The 22,345-nt window shown below is 43.0% G+C and overlaps 3 protein-coding genes across 11 annotated transcripts in view; 1 reads left to right on the forward strand and 2 right to left on the reverse strand.

Moving 5' to 3' along the window:
* FAM228A (family with sequence similarity 228 member A) overlaps positions 1-22,345 on the reverse strand; it is a 123,317-nt gene that overhangs the window by 70,742 nt on the left and 30,230 nt on the right.
* FAM228B (family with sequence similarity 228 member B) overlaps positions 1-22,345 on the reverse strand; it is an 87,600-nt gene that overhangs the window by 39,569 nt on the left and 25,686 nt on the right. The window contains exons 1-2 of one of the 8 annotated variants that reach the window (XM_034952703.3): positions 6,507-6,581; positions 5,580-5,710 (exon numbers count right to left, since the gene is read on the reverse strand). The exons of 1 other annotated variant lie outside the window; for it this stretch is intronic. In XM_034952703.3, the coding sequence (XP_034808594.1) occupies positions 5,580-5,678 (99 nt within the window). In that variant the 5' untranslated portion in view covers positions 5,679-5,710; positions 6,507-6,581. Of the gene's footprint in view, positions 1-5,579; positions 6,285-6,366; positions 6,582-22,345 lie in introns of those variants that run through there. 6 more of the 8 variants (XM_003827033.5, XM_055108170.1, XM_055108172.2 and 3 more) reach the window with 6 other exon arrangements.
* On the forward strand, positions 6,302-17,788 carry PFN4 (profilin family member 4). Of its 3 annotated transcripts, XR_010109311.1 has the most exons (6): positions 6,302-7,288; positions 7,493-7,619; positions 8,744-8,881; positions 10,362-10,467; positions 14,446-16,183; positions 17,691-17,788. XR_010109311.1 is itself a non-coding variant. In XM_063595046.1 (5 exons), exons 2-5 carry the CDS (start codon positions 7,503-7,505, stop codon positions 14,472-14,474), a joined length of 390 nt encoding a protein of 129 aa, XP_063451116.1. In that variant the 5' UTR covers positions 6,302-7,288; positions 7,493-7,502; the 3' UTR covers positions 14,475-17,788. The 3 variants fall into 3 exon arrangements, 1 of the variants encoding a protein (XP_063451116.1); XM_063595046.1 differs by having other exon boundaries at positions 14,446-17,788; XR_008624407.2 differs by having other exon boundaries at positions 6,583-7,619; positions 14,446-16,200; positions 17,740-17,788.

Raw genomic sequence — 22,345 nt, forward strand, 5'->3', positions numbered from 1 at the left:
TTCTCACTCATAAGTGGGAGCTGAACAATGAGAACACATGGACCCAGGGAGGGGAACAACACACATCAGGGCCAGTCGGGGGCTGGGGGTGAGGGGAGAGAGAGCATTAGGACAAACAGCTAATGCATGCAGGGCTTAAAACCTAGATGACAGGTTGATAGCAAACCACCATGGCATATATATACCTATGTAACAAACCTGCACGTCCTGCACTTGTATCTCAGAACTTAAAGTAAAATAAGAAAAATAAAAAGAAAATTATATTGACATGAAAATCTGAAAAAAAAGAAGACAAGGATTTGAGGACAGTTATGATAGCTATGCTTAAAAATATGCTCATAATTAATGAATAGAAAATCTTAGCAGAGAATAGAAATGATAAAAAACCAAGTGGAAAATACAGTTCTTAAATTTGAGAAATAAACAAACCTCAATGGGTTAGCAGCAGATTAGAGATGACATAAAAATAGTCAGTGAACTTGAAGACAGACCATTAGAAATTACCCAATCTGAAAAAAAAGGAAGAAGAAAGATTAGAAAATAATAAACAGAGTCATAGTGACCTATGAGACAATATCAAGCGATTCAACAAATGGATAGAGTTGCAGAAGTGAGGAGTAAAAGAATGGAGCAGAAAACAACTGTTTGAAAAAATAATGTCTGGATGAGAACTTTCACTTTTGAACAAGACAGAGTAGCAGGAAACAGACTTACTCTCCCACCTGAAACAACTAAAAAAAAAAAAAAAGATAAAATAGATGAAACAACAGTTTCCAAGATATCGAACATCAGGCAAAGAAGAACAGTGGCCCCTGAGAAATAGAAAATAAACAGCCCAGCTGTCTGCCTGAATTGAGGAGTGGGGATGGGAGTCTGGAGAGGCCAGAGCAGTTGGAGTTCATAGGTTAGAGTACTAGAGGGAGGAGAGCTACAAGAAAGATGGAGCTCTGGAGAACTGCAAAGGGTCAACCGCAGAGGTCCCCTTGAGTCTTCAGCTGATCGTAAACACTATATGCCCAAAGGAACAATGGGCAAAGAAACACCTGCAAGAATTAGGGAATCAATCCCTAGAGGTCACACAGTCCCAGGAGTGTTCGTTCCCTTTAGCATCAGCCAGAGGAAAAAAAAAATTCCCATAGTTTGAAGTGCATAGAGTAGAGTATTTGGAGAGGTTTTGTATCAGTACTGAAACAAAATTGGCCCTACAGTAGATACTGCTGTGGTCCTGTCTAGCAAAACTCGGAGGCAAGACCTGAAAGAATCCTGCTGTGTCCAAGTAACTTAACTGAATCCAAGGGGAAAAATGAAGAATATTTATGGGAAATCTGTGCACTTGTACTTAAAAAAAAAAGAGTATTTATGGCAAATCAAAAATATCTAGTACTCAATATGGTTAAAATTCACAGTCTTGCATTTAATCAAAAATCATCAGGCATACAAAGAAATAGGAAAATTTAACCAATAATCACCAGGTATACAAAGAAATAGGAAAATTTAACCAATAATAAGAAGGAAAATTAACCAAAACTGCCCCCAAAATGACAAAGCCACTATAATTATTAAACCAGGACATTAAAAGTTATTATTCCTGTAGTTCATAAGTTAGGGAAGCTAGAAGAAGACTAGACATGTTGAGACAGAAAAAAATGTTTGAAAAAGAGCTAAGGGCCAGGCATGATGGCTCACACCTGTAATCCCAGTGCTTTGGGAGGCCAAGGTAGGAGGATCACTTGAGGCCAGGAGTTCAAGACCAGCCTGGGCTACATAGCGAGATCCCGTCTCAACAACAACAACAACAGCAACAAACAAACAAAAAAAAAAACGGCAACAAAAGAATCCAGATAAAACTTCTAGGGACACAAATTATACTTGAGATAAAAATATGCTAGGTAGGTTTATTAGCAGATTAGACATTACAGAAATTTAGTGAACTTAAAAGCATAGCAACAGAAGCTTTCCAAAATGAAATGCACAGGGGAAAAACTGAAGAAAATTACCAGAATATCAGTGAGCTACAGGACAACTTCATGCAGGTTATTGTACATATAGTTGTATTTCCCAAAAGATGGAGGGAATAGAAAAAATAATTTAAGAAATAGGCCAGGCACGGTGACTCATGCCCGTAATTCCATCCCTTTGGGAGGCCAAGGCAGGCGGATCACTTGAGGTCAGGAGTTCAAGATCAGCCTGGCCAACATGGTGAAACCTCAACTCTTCTAAAAATACAAAAATTAGCTGGGCATGGTGGTGCACATCTGTAATCCCAGCTACTCGGGAGGCTTAGGCACAAGAATCGCTTGAACCCGGGAGGCGGAGGTTGGAGTAAGCTGAGATCATGCCACTGCACTGCAACCCAGGTGATAGAGTGAGACTCAGTTGAAAAAAAAAAAGAAATAATGGCTGAAAATTTTCCAGATTTGTCAGAAACTATAAACCCACAGATACAAGAAGTTCAATGAACTCTGGGCAGTGGAGAAATTGTAACTTTCATACATTGCTATGAAAATTTAAAACGGTATCACTGCTGTGGGAAACAGTTCAGCAGTTCCTCAAAAAGTTAAACATATAGTTACCATATGAGCCAACAATTCCACTCCTAGGTTACATACCCAAGAGAACTGCAATCATGTTACCTAAAAAGTTACACAAAATGTTCATAGCAGCATTATTCATAACAGCAAAAAAACAGAAACAACCCAAAAGTCCATCCACTGATGAAGGGATAAACAAAATGTGATACTGAGACAATGGAATATTATTTGGTCATCAAAAGGAATAAAGTACTGCTTATGCTCTGACACGGACAAACCTTGAAAACATTATACTAAGTGAAAGCAGTCACTAAGGACCACATATTGTATGATACCATTTGTATAAAATGTCCAGAGTAGACAAATCTGTTTAGACAGGAAGTAGATCAGTGTTGCCAGGAGCCAGAGAGGGAGGGGAATGGGGGGTGACTGTTAAAAGGTGTGAAGTTTCTTTTTGGGGGTGATGAAATGTTCTGGAATTAGATAGTGGTGACAGTTGCACGGATTTGTGAATATACTAAAAAACACTGAAAATAAAAATTCTGAATTTAAAAAAAAATAAAAAACACTGAATTGTACACTTTAGAGTAGTGAATCTTGGCTGGGCGCCCGGTGGCTCACGCCTGTAATCCCAGCACTTTGGGAGGCCGAGGCGGGCAGATCATGAAGTCAGGAGATCGAGACCATCCTGGCTAACGTGGTGAAACCCCTCTCTACTTTTTTTTTGTAAAAATACAAAAACAAAAATTAGCCAGGTGTGGTGGCAGGCACCTGTAGTCCCAGCTACTTGGGAGGCTGAGGCAGGAGAATGGCGTGAACCGGGGAGGCAGAGTTTGCAGTGAGCTGAGATCACGCCACTGCGTTCCAGTCTGGGCGACAGAGCAAGACTTTGTCTCAAAAAAAAAAAAAGTAGTGAATCTTATGGCATGTAAATTATATCTCAATAGGAAGAGTCCAACAGTAAGAATACAAACAACCCAACTTAATTTTAAAGTGGGCAAAAGATTTGAACAAACACTTTGCCAAAGAAGATAGATAAATGGCAAGTAAGACTTGAAAAGATGCTCATAATTAGTCATTAAGGAAATGCAAATTAAAACCACAATGAGATGTCACTATACATCTTTTTAAAATGCCTTGAGTTAAAAAGGCCATACAATAAATAAGTATAAATAAAACTATTCCAAATGTTGGCTAGATTATGAAACAACTGGAACTCTCACACACTACTAGTGGGAATGTAAAATAATTCAATGACTTTGGAAACTAGTTTGGCAGCTTCATAAAGTTAAATTCATTTACCATATGACCCAGTCATTCCACAACTAAATATCTACCCAAGAGAAATGAAAGCATATGTCCATACAAAGACACACACATGAATGTTCATAACAGCTTTATTTGTAATAGCCCCAAACTGGAATCAACCCAAATGTCCATAAACAGGATGAACAAATTGGGATATATCCATATAAGGGAATAGCATTCAACCAAAAAAGAAATGAAGTATTGATACATACAACATGGGTGAGTGGCAAAATAATTATGATGAGTGAAAGAAGACAAACAGAAGGAAAAGAAATATATACTGTAAGATTCCATTTGTATACAATTTTTAAAATGCAAACTAGAGTGACAGAAAGCAAAGCAGGCTGGGCGCAGTGGCTCACACCTATAATCTCAGCACTTTGGGAGGCCGAGGCGGGCAGATCACTTGAGGTCAGTAGTTTGAGACCAGCCTGGCCAACATGGTGAAACCCCGTCTCTACTAAAAATCCAAAAAAATTAGCCAGGTGTGGTGGCGCAGGCCTGTAATCCTAGCTACTCAGGAGGCTGAGGTAGGAGGATCACTTGAACCCGGGAGGTGGAGGTTGCATTGAGCCGAGATCACGCCAGTGTTTTCCTGGCTGAGTGATAGAGCGAAAGAAAGAAAAGAAAAAGGAAAGAGAGAGAAAGAATGAAAGAAAGAGAAAGAAAGAAAAGCAGTGGTGGGGGGATGTGAGGGAGGGATTACAACAGAATATTAAGGAAGCTTTGGGAGTACTGAATATGTTCACCATCTTGATTGTGGTGATGTTTTCGTGTGTATACATGTCAAAACTTACCAAGTTTGTACACTTTATTTGAGACAGGGTCTTATTCTGTCACCCAGGTGGGGATGCAGTGGCACAATCACAGCTCACTGCAGCCTCAAATTCCTGGGGTCAAGCAATCCTCCTGCCTCAGCCTCTCAAGCAGCTGGGACTATAGGTGTATGCTACCACACCTGGCTATTATTGTTTGTTCGTTTGTGGAGACAGGGTCTCAGTATATTGCTCTGCCTGGTCTAGATAGAACTCCTGGGCTCAAGCGATCCTCCCACCTCAGCCTCCCAACGTGCTGGGATTACAGGCATGAGGCACAGTGCCAGACACACACTTTAAATATATGCAGTTTACTGTATATCAATTACATCTTAATAAAGCTGTTTAGAAAAAAGAAACTACAATCTAAAAACAATATAACTGGCTGGGCGCAAGGGCTCACAGCTATAATCCCAGCATTTTGGAACACCACGGCAGGTGGATTGCTTGAGCTCAGGAGTTGGAGACCAGCCTAGGCGACACAGTGTAGAGATTTTTTGTATCTCTACAGAAAATACCAAAATTAGCCAGACATGGTGGCGTGCGCCTATACTTCCAGCTACTAGGGAGTGGAAGGATGGCTTGATTCCAGGAGGAAACATAGCAAGACCCTGTCTCAAATATAAATAAATAAATAAATACATCATATCAAAATTTGGGTGATGCAGCTAAGGCAGTACCTCAAGAGAAACTTATAGCTATGTTACATTTTAAAAGGTATATAATCAATGACCTATGATTCCACCTTAAGATGTTAGAAAAAAAACAGCAAAGTGAATATACAAAGTTAGTAAAGTGAAGGGAATAATAAACAGAATGAAATAAAAACAAACAATAGAAAAAACAATATATTTAGCACAAGCCACTTCCTACTGCAACGATCCAAGTAAAAAAATCTCCAAATCCCACACTATTTGATATATACCTCCATAAAACAAAGGGGCTTGGGCTCCAACCATTCTTTTGAGCTCTTGAGCTTGGGAAGTGTGCCAGTTACCAGATCATCACTGTCTACATTTTTCATTGTGGTCACAAATAACAATGCCCCTGGAAAAACTAAAAATCATCTTATTTAGTATTGAACATTTCACAGTCATCTGATTTTCTCTTCTGTTTAATACCACCTGTGTCCTTGCACACACGCAAAATGGATTTTGAACACGAACCATCCAGTTTCCCTAACAAGAGGCCTTCACTACAGACTCCAGATGACGGCTTCAGAGCCAGCCTCCTTTATAAGCAGGCGAGATGCTCTTTGAAAGAATCCCCCGTCCCTTGGAATGAATTCCCACGTCCCCCTCCAAGGCAGCCCATTCCAGCCAGTGTGGCAGCTTCAGCCTGGCCTCTCGGAGTCCCATTTGCAACACTTTTCTGACTTTGGTGGCCTCGAGTGGGAAGAACTGCAACTTTCTGGCCACAGAAACACAGGCTGAGCTGCTTAGAGAAGGCAGGGAGGGGCTTTCGGTCATACTGCGCGAGTCTTCGAGCTCTGAGCGGCTCGAAGTCCTCCCCGAGGCACGGGTGCGACGGGGATGTCGTAGGCGTCCGCACCCGCTCTCGCCCATCGCGCCCACTCCCGGCCCTTCCTCCCGCCCACTAGGCCGGGCGCCTGCGGCCTCCATGCCAGCCCCGGGCCGGGGGCCTGCCGCGCAGGCGCGTCGTGCGCGCGGACCGCCCGGCCTGGCGGGGAGGTCGCCGGCCGCGACAGGCACCTCTCTGCCCTCCCAAGGCCAGCAGGCCCGCGGCCGTCCTGCTCCACACTCGGGCCCGGCCCGACGGCCCCGGAGTCGTCCGACTGCGGCTGGAAGGGAGCCCGCCCGCGTCTGCGGAACGCGCGAATGTTGGCGCGCACCGTCTCCCGGACGCAGCGCAGCGCGAGCACTCCGCCCCCTGCGCCGCGGGTTCCACAGCGAGTCCGCGCGGGCGGTGCCGGGGCGGCGGAGGACGGCTTCAGGCCCAAAGGGGATTGGGCGGCGGCTCTAGGTGGCGGGTCTTGGTTTGCGGAAGGGGCTGGAGTCGCTGCTTCTCGGTGACCGGCGCGTGGCCCGGCCAATCCTGCCGCCGCCACCCACCCGCAACCGCGTCCGTTGACGGTCGGGTCCTTGGTCGCCGGGTCCTTGCGGGGCACCACAGAGCGGGGTGGCGTCCGCTCCCTCGAGTCCTCGGTGCCAGGGAATTCACCGCTCACCACCCCCTGCCCCGCCTTGGGTCCTGCTCGGGGACCAAACCACTGGAAGGCAGTGGCGGGAAACGGGCGCCTGTGCCGGAGGTCCTGATGAGGGGGGTCCAAGGCTTGGGGACTTGTGCGGGAAATGTGGGTTTAAGTGCCTTCAAGGTGTTTTTAGTCCATTGGGATGTTGATCAGCGTTCATAGCTGGCGCTGATGCAGGTCACCGGGAAGGGAATGTGTGGGTTTATGGCCACGCATAATCTCTTTTAGTCGTGTTTAACTTAGCAGGGTAGCTCTCCATCCTGGCTGGGTTTTGTTTTTTGTTTTTATTTTTTATTTTAAAGAGTTTTTCTCAGTGTGTAATGTTTGTTTTTAAATCCCAGATAATCCTGATGTAAACCATTGACATAGCCAGAAAATCACCAGGCTGGATTTTCCAAACTCAGCTTCATAACCTATTCTGTGTGAGCTGTGATTTTTCTATGATTCTGTTTTCCTCTTTGGGTACTGGTGGGCCCTGAATGATGGACCACCGTTTTCACCCTGTACCTTTTCAAAGTACACTTGCTGATCTTAGAACTGTCTGCAGTGTCTTAAGGACATTTGTATTCACATGCCTTTTAAAAGCTAGCCAGAGTCAATGGCTTCAACTGCACTTTCCCTTTCAGTTGAGGGAACATGAGCCATTTGCAGAGCTTATTGTTAGACACCCTCTTGGGAACCAAGCATGTGGACAGTGCAGCCCTCATCAAAATCCAGGAGCGGAGCTTGTGTGTAGCATCACCAGGTTTCAATGTAAGAAAAAACAAGTTTGGACCTAAGACTTGATTTACTTATTATTTCTATTCTTCCAAAAAATGAAGCAGACATGACTTTTTTTTTTTTTTTTTTTTTGAGACGGAATTTCACTCTTGTTGCTTAGCCTGGGATGCAATGGCATGATCTCAGCTCACTGCAACCTCCGCCTCTCAAGCGATTCTTGAGCCTTAGCCTCCCGAGTAGCTGGGATTACAGGAGTGCGCTACCAGGCCCGGCTAATTTTTGTATTTTTAGTAGAGATGGTGTTTTACCATGTTGGTCAGGCTAGTCTCAAACTCCTAACCTCAGGTGATCCACCTGCCTCGGCCTCCTAAAGTGCTGGGATTACAGGCATGAGCCACCGTGCCCAGCCCAGACATGACTTTTAAATTAACTTTTTCTGTAAAGAGCTCCATAAATATTTTAGGTTTCTAGGCTTAATCTTTTTACTGTTGATATAAAGGAATACCTGAAGCTGGGTAATTTATAAAGAAAAGAGGTTTATTTGGCTCGCAGTTCTACTGCCTGGAAGACTGGTCATCTGTGAAAGCCTCAGGCTGCTTCCACTCATGGCAGAGGTGAAGGGGAGCCAGCATGTGCAGAGATCACAGTGGGGGAGAGGAAGCAAGAGAGAGCAAGTGGAGAGGTGCCAGGCTCTTTCTAACAGCCAGCTCTCCTGGAACAAATACAGTGAAAACTCACAGCTTCCCCCAGCTCGCAGGGAGGGCATCAGTCTATTCATGATCCAAATACCTCCCATTAGGCCCCACCGAAAACGCTGGGAATCAGATTTCAACATGAGATTCAAACTATAGCACAGGGCCGTAGAGTCTCTGTCACAACCACTCAACTCTGCAATTGTAGAGGAAAAACAGCCATACATAAAAGAATGAATGTGACTGTGTTCCAATAAAATTTTATATTTATGGATACTGAAGTTTGAATTTCATATAATTTGTAAGTGTCACGAAGTGTTATTCTTTTGATTTTTTTCCCCAACCATTTAAAAACATGAAAACCATTCTTAGCTTGCAGGCCATAAAAAACAGGTAGTGGGCTAAATTTGGCTGGCCACCAGCCATAGTTGGCTGACTCCTGCTCTAACCATGTAACCTCTCCAGGTAACGCCCAGTGATGTCCGAACACTGGTGAATGGATTTGCCAAGAACCCTTTGCAAGCCCGAAGAGAAGGACTGTATTTCAAGGGAAAAGATTACAGATGTGTCCGGGCAGATGAATATTCTCTTTATGCCAAAAATGTGAGTGCTCAAGATTTGAAGACAGCTGAGTAAAAGAAAAGAATTTGCCTCCGAATTTCCTTGCTCTGCCTGATCCTTTCTGTAAAACAGATTAAATCCATTAATGTCTTGAGCCATTGTCTTGAGATAGCAGTCTAGTGCCAGGAAGACATATGTGAAAGAAAGTCCTATCAAGAGCCTGGTTTTGAGAAATGTTCATTCCAGAATCTATTAACTGAGCCTTGCCTGAACTCCTTCCAATACAGTCCCACCTTCATACTCTACATCCTCCTTAAAAAAAAAAAAAAAAGAGAGATAATCATTTCTGTGCTTAAAACATTTCTCAGTGGCCAGGCACAGTGGCTCACACCTGTAATCCCAGCACTTTGGGAGGCTGAGGTCAGGAGTTCAAGACCAGCCTAGCTAACATGGTGAAACCCTGTTTCTACTAAAAATACAAGAAAATTAGCCAGGTGTGGTGGTGCGCACTTGTAATCCCAGCTACTTGGGAGGCTGAGGCAGGAGAATTTCTTGAATCCAGAAGGCAGAGGTTGCAGTGAGCCGAGATCGTGCCATTGCACTCCGGCTTGGGCAACAAGAGCGAAACTCCATCTCAAAAAAAAAAAAAAAAAAAAAATCAGCTCTCTGTTGCTTATAAGGAATGAAAGAGATGAAAATCATTCATTGGATGCCCTATATTATGGGTTAGGCATGCTGCTTCATCCACATTATAAACTAAATAATCTCATTTTACAGATGAGGACACTGAGGCTTAACAAGGTTAAATAACCCTTACTCATGCAGCAGAAAATGGAGGCACTAGAATTCAAGCCCAGAGCTGTCCAATTCCAAAATGTACGACCTTTCCATTACATCAGTTTTGTTTTGTTTTGTTTTGTTGTTGTTGTTTTTTTTGAGACGAGTTTCACTTTTGTCGCCCAGGCTGGAGTGCAATGGCACGATCTCGGCTCACTGCAACCTCCACCTCCTGGGTTCAAGAGATTCTCCTGCCTCAGCTTCCCGAGTAGCTGGGGTTACAGGCGCCTGCCACCACGCCTGGCTAATTTTTGTATTTTTAGTAGAGATGGGGTTTCACCATGTTGGCCAGGCTGGTCTCAAACTTCCAACCTCAGGTGATCTTTCTGCCTTGGCCTCCCAAAGTGCTGGGATTACAGGCGGGAGCCACTGCACCCGGCCTACATCAGTTGTTCTAATTGGGATGGGGTATATGATAATCAATTGCAGAACTTTTTCAAAATCCATCTACCATTATTATAACAGTCTGAAACTTTTTGAGGAAAGGCAACTAAATTGGTGGAAAAGAGTGGACAGTCCAAAAACAGATATATAAACATATGGAAAATATATACGGAATATGTATATTCCATATATATTCCAAACATATGGAAATCAAGAAATGGTGAAAAACGTAGCTGGAGCATGACCACTGGTCCTGTGATTAGAACCAAGAGCAGAATATTCTCTTATATTCTTTATACAGGAGAACACTGGTGTGGTTGTCGTGAAGACCCATCTATATCTTCTGGTGGCAACTTACACTGAGGGCATGTATCCTAGCATCTGTGTGGAAGCCACAGAGAGCCTGGGTAAGTTGGCCTCCTAGTTCCTGTCTTCATTCCCTATGTTAGTTGGGTCTTCCGACTACGAGTAACAGAGATCCAACTCAAACCAGCTAGGGCAGAAAGGAGGAATTTATTGGAAGGATGCTGAGGTTATTTACATAGCCACTGGAAGGACAAGGTGCAGCTGAGCCATGGGGAAGGTAGATTCAGGGACTGGAACACTGCTAGGATTCTGTCTTGAGTTCTAAATGAGTCCGCTTTGTTCTGTCTCATAGCAAACTGTTTCCTTTCCTGGCTGATATCATGGCCAAGCCTCCCATAATACCCCTTAATTTCTCTTAGGACCCTGATTTGGCAAGTTTAAGGTCATATGGTTTACCCCTGTATCAGTCAGCTATGTAGGTGGGGTGGGATAGGGGAGGGGGGAGACAGCAAGGTAAAAAGGCAGAGATGTGGCTGCTGGGGGTCTACCCTATATAAAGAGACACTTTACAGGAAAAGGAATTACTGTGAGTCAGGCAGCCACTTTGTTGGTATGTACTGCATTCCCCCTCCGTGTCTATACATTTTTGAATAAAGATCTCATAGAGAACTAGCTTGGGTAATATATCGGTGAGAGTTGAGTTTAATAAATGGTACATTGTGTTTGTGTTTAGATTTTTCAAAATCTAAATTTAAATTTTAAAAAGTTTACTGGAGTTGCATAAACACTCCTTTGAAACAGAAGCCTCTAGTAACAAAAGCAGCCACTCATTCATTCATTCATTCATTCATTCAACAAACATTCAGAGGTACTTACCATGTGCCCTGCACTATCCCAGATAAATTAGGGAAGCAGAGCTGGTTAAGATATAGCTTCTGCCTTCCATGCCTCTGTACATGCTGTTCTATCTGCCTAAAATATTTTCTGTTTCCTTCCTGTCCCTCACATCTATTCTGCAAATTCCTAATCATCATTAAAGAACCAAGTCAGATCTCAGGCTTCTATCCATTGTGGTATGTATTTTATGCATACCTTTATGATTATCCCCATTACAGTTCTTTGTTTATCTAGATTGTGAATCCCTGGAAGGCATTTGTCTTGTCTTAATCCTTCTTTTTCTCCATTACTTAACACAGTATCTGATGTTGGGTAGGCAATTAGTACATGTTTGATGAATAAATCAATGAATTACTTCGGTCTAGCAGAGTCAGGGAAGGCGCCAGAGAGCTGAATCTTAAAGGGCCAATTGAGAAATTAAGTTTATCACAGAAACTATATACCTATGTACAGATATGCCTCATTTTATTGCATTTTGCATTATTGGACCCTTCCTGAACAGATGTCAGGATTTGAAGGAGGCTCCATTTCAGAATTGTAGGGCAGGAGCAGAGAGCAGAACAGAGACATAGAGAGCCAGGTTAATTATCTAATTAAAATAACCAGAATATGAGATTAGAAAGATGGGCAATTTGGCTGTCAGGAAGCCAGGCTCTTACCCTGTCAGCTAGGGCTCAGGGCTAATTCCCCAGAGGAGACCAGATAAATTGCCTGACTACTGTGTAATGTAGGTCATGTGGCTGGCACTAAAGGTTAGTATTCTTGCTTAGGGCCACAAAAAACTCCACAGACTCCAAAGAATGTGCCCTGGTTAGAAGTGCACTGCTGGCATCACGCCATTAATATCCCACTGCTCTGGGAAGGGACAGCTATCTTGGAAATGGTCGTATGATCAGGAAGGATGGACAAGGCTGATATCCACTCAGGAGCCAGTTGTCTTATGACTGACTTTTGTTTCCTTTACTCCTTTTTAAAAAAATTATATTTTTCTCTATCTAAAAAATTATACGTGATCATTGTAGAAAATTTGGGAAGTAAAGAATTACAGGCCAGATGGGGTGGCTCACACCTGTAATCTCAGCACTTTGGGAGGCCGAGGCAGGTGTATCACTTGAGGTCAGGAGTTCAGGACCAGCCTGGCCAACATGGCAAAATCCTGTCTTTACTAAAAATACAAAAATTAGCTGGGTGTGGTGGTGGGTACCTGTAATCCCTGCTGCTCAGGAGGCTGAGGCAGGAGAATCACCTGAACCCAGGAGGTGGAGGTTGCAGTGAGCCAAAATAGCGCCATTGCACTCCAGCCTGGGCGTCACAGCGAGACTCTGTCTCAAGAAAAAAAAGAAAGAAGAAGAAGAAGAACTATGACCATTTAAAAATTGTATTATGAAGGATTCTAGGGGCATGAATATTAATTAAAGAAAACCTTTAAATAGACTTAGGAAAAGGATGCTATGCTACTTCTGTCACACAAATTAATCAGGTTTGTGCAGTGGCTCACGCCTGTAATCCCACCACTTTGGGAGGCCAAGGTGGGTAGATCATTTGACGACAGGAGTTTGAGACCAGCCTGGAAAACATGGTGAAACCCCATTTCTACCAAAAAAACATGAATTAGACCAGGTGTGGTGGTAGGTGCCTGTAATCCCAGCTACTTGGGAGGCTGAAACAGGAGAATCACTTGAACGGAGAGGCAGAGGTTGCGGTGAGCCGAGATCGTGCCACTGCACTCCAGCCTGGGTGACAGAGCGAGACTCTGTCTCAAAAAAAAAAAAAAAAAAAAAATGCAGGATTGTTTTTAAAATAAATATATGAGAGAGTCACATTTGTAACATTGGTAAAATGTTAGCATCTTTAATTATAGGTCCTTAGTTGTTTTTTGTTTATTTTGTGTTTCTGTTTTTCTTTTTCTTTTTTTTTTTTTGAGACACAGTTTCATTCTATCAGCCAGGCTAAAGTGCAGTGGTGTGGTCTTGGCTCCCTGCAACTTCCAGGTTCAAGAGATTCAAGATTCAGCCTCCCAGGTTCAAGAGATTCTCCTGCCTCAGCCTCCCAAGTAGCTGGGACTACAGGTGCCTGCCACCACACAGGCTAATGTTTGTATTTTTAGTAGAGACGGGGTTTCACCATGTTAGCCAGGCTGGTCTCGAACTCCTGACTTCAAGTGATCTGCCCGCCTCAGCCTCCCAAAGTGCTGGGATTATAGGCGTGAGCCACTGCACCCGGCCAGGTCCTCAGTTTGAAAAAAGAATCTTAAGCATACGTTGTGACTTATTCTGCAAGACTCTGTATAAAAAAAAATGAAGTGCTACCTGGCATGGTGGAGTGCACCTGTAGCCCTAGCTACTCAAGAGGCTGAGGCAGGAGGATCAACTGAGCCCAGGAGTTTGAGCCCAGTGTGGGCAACATAGTGAGACCCCATCTTTAAAACGTAAGTACATCAAGTGCTGTAATCAGGTTTGGTTTTGTTTTGGAGACGGAATCTCGCTCTGTCGCTCAGGCTGGAGTGCTGTGGTGGGATGTCGGCTCACTGCAACCTCTGCCTCCCGGGTTCAAGCAATTCTCCTGCCTCAGCCTCCCAAGTAGCTGGGACTACAGGAGCATGCCACCATGCCTGGCTAATTTTTTGTATTTTTAGTAGAGATGAGGTTTCACCATGTTAGCCAGGATGGTCTCGATCTCCTGACCTCGTGATCAACCCACCTCGGCCTCCCAAAGTGCTGGGATTACAGATATGAGCCACCGCACTTGGCCGTAATCAGTTTTAAGTCTAGGTCACAGAATACATATAGGAGAGGAGGGCAGCAGTTTCTTTTATTCTCCTGAGCCCTCTCTCACCCTGTTCCCTTTGCCCAGCCATATGCATTATTCATCCTTTTTTTTTTTTTTGCATGGGAACCCAATTCATACTCCAGGACAACTCAAATACCTCTACTATGGCACTTATTACCATGAAATAGAATTGATGTTTGTGTGTGCCTATATCCCCTACTAGACAATGAACTCCATGAGGGCAGGAACTGTGTTTCAACTATCCAGTCACCCTTGTATCTCCAGTACCTAGCACAGTGCCTAGCACATGGCAGTCACCTGGCAATGTTTGTGGAATAATAAATGGATGAATGAATCATTTGTAGTGATAATTTGCAGCTCATAAATAATAACCATGCTGTGTTTGCTTTCAGGAGACTACCTAAGAAAAAAAGGAAGTTAAGTCATCAGAGGCCCATGAAAGACACTTTTATTATTTTAGAAGAAAATTGAAGAGCCTAAAGAAAAAATATTTTATGGTTGAAAAAACACTAGACAGAAGGCACTAAAAAAGAAGAATGAATTAAGGGAGCAATTTTTATTACTTCCAGAGATCCTCTTCTTTCACTGGAATTACTTGATCAACTGTTTTTTAATAAGTGTTGGTCGTCGGCATGGAATGAGAGAGCACTGATCATTTCACAGAGCATATCTATTGGGAGGCTCCTTTCTGTGAGGCTCTTGTACTCCTACACACCTTGCTAAGTATGCCAAGAATGCAAGGCTCTCACCACTCTTTATCCAAGACATTTCTCAGGGTTAGGTTGCAGCAAGCAACCTTGAAAAATGAAGGGATGTCTACCATCAGGACAGAGAGCAAGCTTGCTTACTGTTTGCTATAAAAGCAGTGGAGTCCCTGAGCTCAGTGTTACCCCTCCTGTAATACAACTCCCTGCATGTGTGACATCTATCTGGCTCACATCACCCCTGTGAGACTTGGGAGAAGGGATTGCAAAGGCCATTCAACAATGGACCACTAGTCAAGGTATTCAATGGACATTTCACACTCCCATTTGCAGGTATCTGGTATCATTTTGAACATTGGAAAGGCCTTCTCAAAAATCAACTCAAAAAGATTTCTGACTCTAACCCTAACTCTCACTGCACACCTTAGTAAGGCAGTATGGTCACTAAATGCACCCTTCCCCAGAAAGAGTTCATCTCCTCTTGGTCTCCTAGGTGATAATCTGGACCATAAGGGTGGAGAGCTATAGAACCTATTTTGAAAATTCAAGATTCTACACTGACTATTGCTAAACATGATGCATCTTTTCTTCCCTAACAACATCCTCAGGCCAGCCTGGTTGGTATACCCTTCAGATGTACCTGGGGAGAGACCACCTTCGACTACTTAAAAAAAGACAGCCTAGGGAATTCAAATTTAATTCTGGTTCAGCTAGATTGGACTAACATGGTCCTATATCATGACAATAATGACTACTTAGTTAAGTACACTGTTCTCTAGATCCCTCTACAGGGTTCTACACAGGCCAAGATAGGATATAATGGTTCTCTTTAATTTTGCAAAAATGCCCCTGTCCCTCTTACATCTGACCCTTCCAGACAAGATGTCTGGATGCAAGTAGGGCACGATTGGAGAAAAAGTATAGACATGGCTACTGGGATGGGACACACCAACTGCATGGCCACGGAGACCCTAGCACCTGGAGAGGGAACACATTCGATCTCAGGAGATTGGGAAACAGGGGAGCCCTTTCATGTTCTTTTTGTCCCCCAGATTCAGCATCTCCTTGTGGCAAACCCTAACTTACTAGCCTTTGTAAGTCAAGTAAAATCAAATCTTGGGTCCTTTATAGTTCCTGACATAATCAGGCAATGAGGTACAGAATTCAAAATTCCAAAGACATGCCATCTAGGGCAGGATGTCTTTTGCTGGTATTTACAAAATTATCTCATTTTCAGCTCTGTATAATAGCCTTACACAGAACTTACTTCCAACATCATTCCTTTTCTGAGCTTGGATGGCCAAGTACCACAGATTTGATTTTTTGTTTTTGTTTTTGTTTTTTTTTTGGTAGTCAGCCTTGCCACTAGTCCATTCATCCATTATTTAGTCAGTAGTTTGATTCTTTTGGGGGTTTTGTTGTTGTTGTTTGTTTTGAGACAGAGTTTTGCTCTTGTCGCCCAGGCTGGCGTGCAATGGTGCAATCTCGGCTCACTGCAACCTCCACCTCCAGGTTTCAAGTGAATCTCCTGCTTCAGCCTCCCAAGTAGCTGGGATTACAGGCACCCACTACTACACCTAGCTAATTTTTGTATTTTTAGTAGAGACGGGGTTTTGCCATGTTGGTCAGGCTGGCCTCGAACTCCTGACCTCAGGTGATCCACCCGCCTCGGCCTCCCAAAGTGGTGGGATTACAGGCCTAAGCCACTGTGCCCAGCCTGTTTTTTGTTTTTATTTTTGTTTTGAAACAGGGTCTCACTCCATAACCCAGGCTGGAGTGCAGTGGTGTGATCACAGTTAACTACAGCCTCAATCTCCTAAGCTCAAGCGATGCTTCCACTTCAGCCTCCCGAGTAGCTAGGGTTATAGGCACATGCCACGTGCAGCTAATTTTTAAATTTTTTGTAAAGATGGGGTCTCACCATGTTGCACAGGCTGGTCTAGAACTCCTGGGCTCAAGCAATCGTTCTGCCTCGGCCTCCCAAAGTGCTGAGATTACAAGAGCGAGACACTGCATCTGGCCTTTGATTCTTTTTGAAAAGAGATAACAGTAAATTTTAAATTAACTTATTTAGCATTCTTTGTAATAAGAACGTTAAATAAGTGTATTTAGATGTATTGTTTACTGTTGTATCACCACTACCTAGCACATAGTCGGCTTTGTGCTAGGTAGTAATGATACAACAGTAAATAATACATCTACCCCAAGACAGGCTCACAATTTAGTGGGGAAGGCAAGTTGTAAATGAGTCACATGACCACATGATAAATGCTGGAGCAGGTGTAAAACAACTACAAAGCACAGAACCTGGAGCGACTAACTGTGTCTTCAGGAACCTGAAACTAGCATTTGAAGTGCATTTGGAAGAAGAGTGAGTATGGAAGAGAGTAAAGAGCATTCCAGGCTGAAGGAGCACCAAATGCCAAGGCACAGAGTGATGAAAAGGCCTGTTGTGTGGAAAGAATGGTGAGAGGTTCCATGTGGCTGGAAAGCAGTAAGTGGGAGACAGTGATCAATGAAAATGGGAAGATGGATAGAGCCAAAATAGAAAAGGCTACTCTCCTTGGAGTCACTCAGAAGACATCAAGCAGTGCTGTGGGGTAGACAGTACTTTTAGAAAACTATTAAATTCGGATTACGAAAGTAATATACACTCACTTTTATAACTTGGGAAAATAAGTTAGTCATAATTTCCCATTAAGTGAAAATTTCTGGGCTCGGCATGGTGGCTCATGCCGATAATCCCAGCACTTTGGGAGACTGAGGCTGGCAGATCAGCTGAGGTCAGGAGTTTGAGACCAGACTGGCCAACATGGCAAAACCCCATCTCTACTAAAAAATACAAAAATGAGCTGGGCGTCATAGCAGGTGCCTGTAATCCTAGCTACTCAGGAGGCTGAGGCACAAGAATCGCTTGAACCCAGGAGGCGGAGGTTGCAGTGAGCCAAGATCGCGCCACGGCACTCTACCCTGGGCGACAAGAGCGAAACTCCACCTCAAAAAAAAAAAAAAAAAAAAAAGATAAAAGAAAGCTTCTGGTGCTGGTTTTGAGATTTTCTTCAGGTCTCTTTTGATGCACGTAATATATACATTTTAACCTTACCTAGCCTTAATGCATAGAGTTGACATTCCACTATGTTCATTTAGCATGATGCTATGAGACCTTGAATGTCTTTAAATTGCTTCAAAAACATTTTAAATCGCTGCATATCATATAAACATTATATTGTTCTTTGTTAGATATTTAGATTATTTCTACTTTTTCACTTTGTAAGTAATATTACAGTTTAGAACTTTTACATAATTCTTTGTATCTCTGATTATTTCCTTAGGTCTGGAAGTGGAATTTCAGGGTCAGAATTTGAGCAACTTTATGGCTCTCTGGAGTTTTTGTTTTGTCTCTTACAAGGAAGGAATTTTACACCATAGCTTGTAACATGCAGTTGAGGGGTTTTTTTGGCAGATGGGAGTTGTATGTAATTCAGCTCTAATTAGCCCCCTCTGCTTGTGGGGTGAGTCCGAAGTAGTCTTAGTGTCCCAGTGGGTGAGGATGAGAGGAAATACTGCAGACATTTGAACTAGCTGAGTCAGAGACTGGAGAAGCAGGTTACTCTTTAAATTCCAGTTAGTGCTAAATCATGGTGATGTTGGACAGTCACACCTCTGCAGTCCAGAGATGTACAATATAAAGATACTTGTGAGGTTTGCACGACAAGCCAGGAAGCATTTGAGGACTTCTAGCCACAACTCCAAAAGAGGACAGGGATGTCAAGGCCCAAAGCTAAACAAAGACTGAGCTATCAATACTTCAGGCTAAAATTAGGCTGTGTCATCAAAACAGAATGGACAGGAGCAGAGATATGCAAAGAATGGCTCTCAAGCCTGCAAGACTTGAACATGTGAACATATTGATATGTGTGTAGAAGGAATGTGTAACCACAAAAAAAATGGAAGTGGGGCCAGGTGCGGTGGCTCATGCCTATAATCCCAGCACTCGGGAGGCTAAAGCAGGTGGATTGCCTGAGCCCAGGAGTTCGAAATCAGCCTGGGCGACATAGCAAGATCTTGTCTCTACAAAAAATGCAAAAATAGCTGGGCATGGTGGCACACCCCTGTAGTCCCAACTACTCAGGAGGCTGAGGCAGAAGGGTTGCTTGAGCCCAAGAGTTTCAGGTTACACTGAGCTATGATCATGCCACTATATTCTAGCCTAGGTGACACGGCGAGACTCTGTTTCAAAAAAAAAAAAGATCAGCCAGGAAGCTCAGATAAGAGTCACTGGAGTAAATGTTGGTTGGGCCCATTCAAAGTGGGAGGGTTTATGAGCAAACAATTTAAGTACCCTGGTAGTTTCCAACAATAATTCTTTGACCAAGTGTCCTACGATTCAATTTGACACTAGCTAACTGGAATTAGTGTAGACCTCACAGGTTAAGGAGCTCAGTTCCCACAAGCCTGTCCCCACTACAGATGCCAAACACGAGTCCCAGGTCCCCAGGCTACCCGCACTACCCACACTTCTGTCTGACCTGGCTACAGATTTGGGGGGGGAGTCCCATGACTCATGATAATTTGCTGGAATGACTACAGAACTCATGAAAAGGCTACACTGCACTTACGATTGCAGTTTTCTTATAAAGGATGCAAGTCAGGAATAGCCAAATGGAGATGTATAGGGCAGGGGCACAGAACTTCCACACCTCTCCAGACACATGCGCCTCCCAGCACATGGAGGTGTTCGCCAGCCCAGAAGCTCTCTCCAAACCTTGTTGTTCCAGGGTTTTTATATGGGCTTCTGTTATGTAGGCATAATTGACTGAATCATCGGCTATATGATTGAACTCAATCCCCACTCACTTTTCCTCCCCAGAAGTCAGGGGATGAAGCTAAAATTTCCAGCCCTCTAATCACAGGGTTGGTTCTTCTGGTGACCAGCCCCTGCCCTGAAGCTATCTAGTACCTATTCCCCATCCCAGAAATGGGTGACTGATAGGTGTTTTTTCTGATCCCGTCCCTCCTCCCACCCTCCACTCTCAAGCAGGCCCCAGTGTCTGTTGTTTCCCTCCTAGTATCCACGTGTTCTCCTTGTTTAGCTCCCACTTACAAGTGAGAACAGGTGGTATTTGGTTTTCTGTCCCTGTCTTAGTTTGCTAAGGATAATGCCTCCACCTCTATCCATGTTGCTGCAAAGGACATGATCTCATTCTTTTTATGGCTGCATAGTATTCCATGATGTATATATACCACATTTTCTTTATCCTGTCTACCATTGATAGGCATTTAGGTTGATTATGTGTCTTTACTATTGTGAATAGGCTGCAGTGGACATATGCATGGATGTATCTTTATGGTAGAATGATTTATATTCTTTTGGGTATATACCCAGTAATGGGATTGCTGGGTCAAATGGTAATTCTGTTTTAAGTTCACTGAGGAGTTGCCACACTTATTTCTCCAATGGCTGAACTAATTTACACTCCCATCAGCACTGTATAAGCATTCTCTTTTCTCCACAACCTCGCCAACATCTATTATTTTTTGACTTTTTAATAATAGCCATTCTGAATGGTGTGAGATGGTATCTTGTAGTTTTCATTTGCATTTCTCTAATGGTTAGTGATGTTGAGCGTTTTTCATATGCTTTTTGGCTGCATATATGTCTTCTTTTGAAAAGTGTCTGTTCATGTTCTTTGCCCACTTTTTGATGGAGTTGTTTTTGCTTGTAAATTTGTTTAAGTTCCTTATAGATTCTGGATATTAGACCTTTGTCAGATGTATAGTTTGCAAATATTTTCTCTCAGTAGGTTGTCTGTTTACTCTGTTGATAGTTTCTTTTGCTGTGCAGAAGCTCTTTAATTTAATTACATGCCATTTGTCAATTTTTGTTTTGTTGCAATTGCTTTTGGTGTCTTCATTATGAAATCTTCACCAAGTCCTATGTCCAGAATGGCATGTCCTAGGTTATCTTCCAGTGTTTTTATAGTTTGAGTTTTTACACATAAGTCTTTAATCCATCTTGAGTTGATTTTGTATATGGTGTAAGGAAGGGGTCAAATTTCAATCTTCTGCATGTGGCTAGCCATTTATTCTAGCACCATTTATTGAATAAGGAGTCCTTTCCATTGCTTTTTTTTTTTTTTTTTTTGCCATTACTCTTTTTTTTGGTCAACTTTGTTGAAGCTCAGATGGTTATAGGTGTATGGCATTATTTCTGGGCTCTCTCTACTGTTCCATTGGTCTATATGTCGTTTTTGTACCAGTACCATGCTGTTTTGGTTACTGTAGCCCTGTAGTATATAGTTTGAAGTTGGGTAAGGTGATGCCTCCAGCTTTGCTTAGGGTTGCCTTAGCTATTCGAGCTCTTTTTTGGTTCCATATGAATTTTAAAATAGCTTTTTCTTTTTTTTTTTTTTTTGAGATGGACTCTTGCTCTGTCAGCCAGGCTGGAATGCAGTGGCGCAATCTCGGCTCACTGCAAGCTCTGCCTCCCAGGTTCACGCCATTCTCCTGCCTCAGCCTTCCAAGTGGCTGGGACTACAGGTGCCCACCGCCACACCCAGCTAATTTTTTGTATTTTTAGTAGAGACAGGGTTTCACCGTGTTAGCCAGGATGGTCTCGATCTCGTGACCTCGTGATCTGCCCGTCTCGGCCTCCCAAAGTGCTGGGATTACAGGCATGAGCCACTGTGCCCGGCCAATTTGCATATGTTAAACCAACCTTGCATGTGCTGTTGGATTCAGTTTGTTAGCATTTTGTTGAGAATTTGTGCATCTATGTTCATCAAAAATATCAGCCTGAATTTTTCTTTTCTTTTTATTTTTGTTGTTGTTGTGTCTCTGACAGGTTTTGGTATCAGAATGATGCTGGCCTCATAGAATGAGTTGGGGAGGAGTCCCTCCTCCTCAATTTTTTGTAATAGTTTCTGCTGGAATGGTACCAGCTTTTCTTTATACATCAGGTAGAATTTGGCTGTGAATCCCTCTGGTCCTGGACCTTTTTTGTTTGTTTGTTTGTTTGTTTGTTTTGGTTGGTGGGCTTTTTATTACTAATCCAATTTCAGAACTCATTATTGGTCTGTTCAGGGATTCAGTTTCTTCCTGGTTCAGTCTTAGGAAGCTGTATGTGTCTAGGAATTTATCCACTTCTAGATTTTCTAGTTTGTGTGCATAGAGGTATTCAAAGTAGTCTCTAAAGGTGTTTTGTATTTCTGTGGGGCCAGTGGTAACCTCCTCTTTGTAATTTCTAATTGTATTTATTTGGATCTTCTCTTGTTTTTTCTTTATTAGTCTAGCTAGTGATCTATCTATCTGATTAATTTCTTTCAAAGAACCGATTTCTGGATTTGTTGATCTTTTGTATGGTTTTTGTGTCTCAATTTCCTTTAGTTCAGCTCTGATTTTGGTTATTTCTTGTCTTCCAATAGCTTTGGGGTTGGTTTGCTCATGCATCCCTAGGTCTTCTAGTTGTAATATTAGGTTGTTAATTTGGGATCTGTCTGTTTCATATGGGCATTTAGTGCTATAAACTTCCCTATTAACACTGCCTTAGCTGTGTCCCAGAGATTCTTGTATGTCATATCTTTGTTCT

This window comes from Pan paniscus, chromosome 12, assembly GCF_029289425.2.
Source record: "Pan paniscus chromosome 12, NHGRI_mPanPan1-v2.0_pri, whole genome shotgun sequence".
NCBI lineage: Eukaryota > Metazoa > Chordata > Mammalia > Primates > Hominidae > Pan > Pan paniscus.

What these genes read in the sequence shown, in the direction of transcription:
- PFN4 (XM_063595046.1), top strand. Translation starts at nt 7,503, where the DNA reads ATGAGCCATTTGCAGAGCTTATTGTTAGACACCCTCTTGGGAACCAAG. An exon ending in ATTCTCTTTATGCCAAAAAT is followed by an intron (nt 8,882 to 10,361) that starts GTGAGTGCTCAA and finishes TTCTTTATACAG; the next exon opens with GAGAACACTGGTGTGGTTGT. An exon ending in GGAAGCCACAGAGAGCCTGG is followed by an intron (nt 10,468 to 14,445) that starts GTAAGTTGGCCT and finishes GTTTGCTTTCAG; the next exon opens with GAGACTACCTAAGAAAAAAA.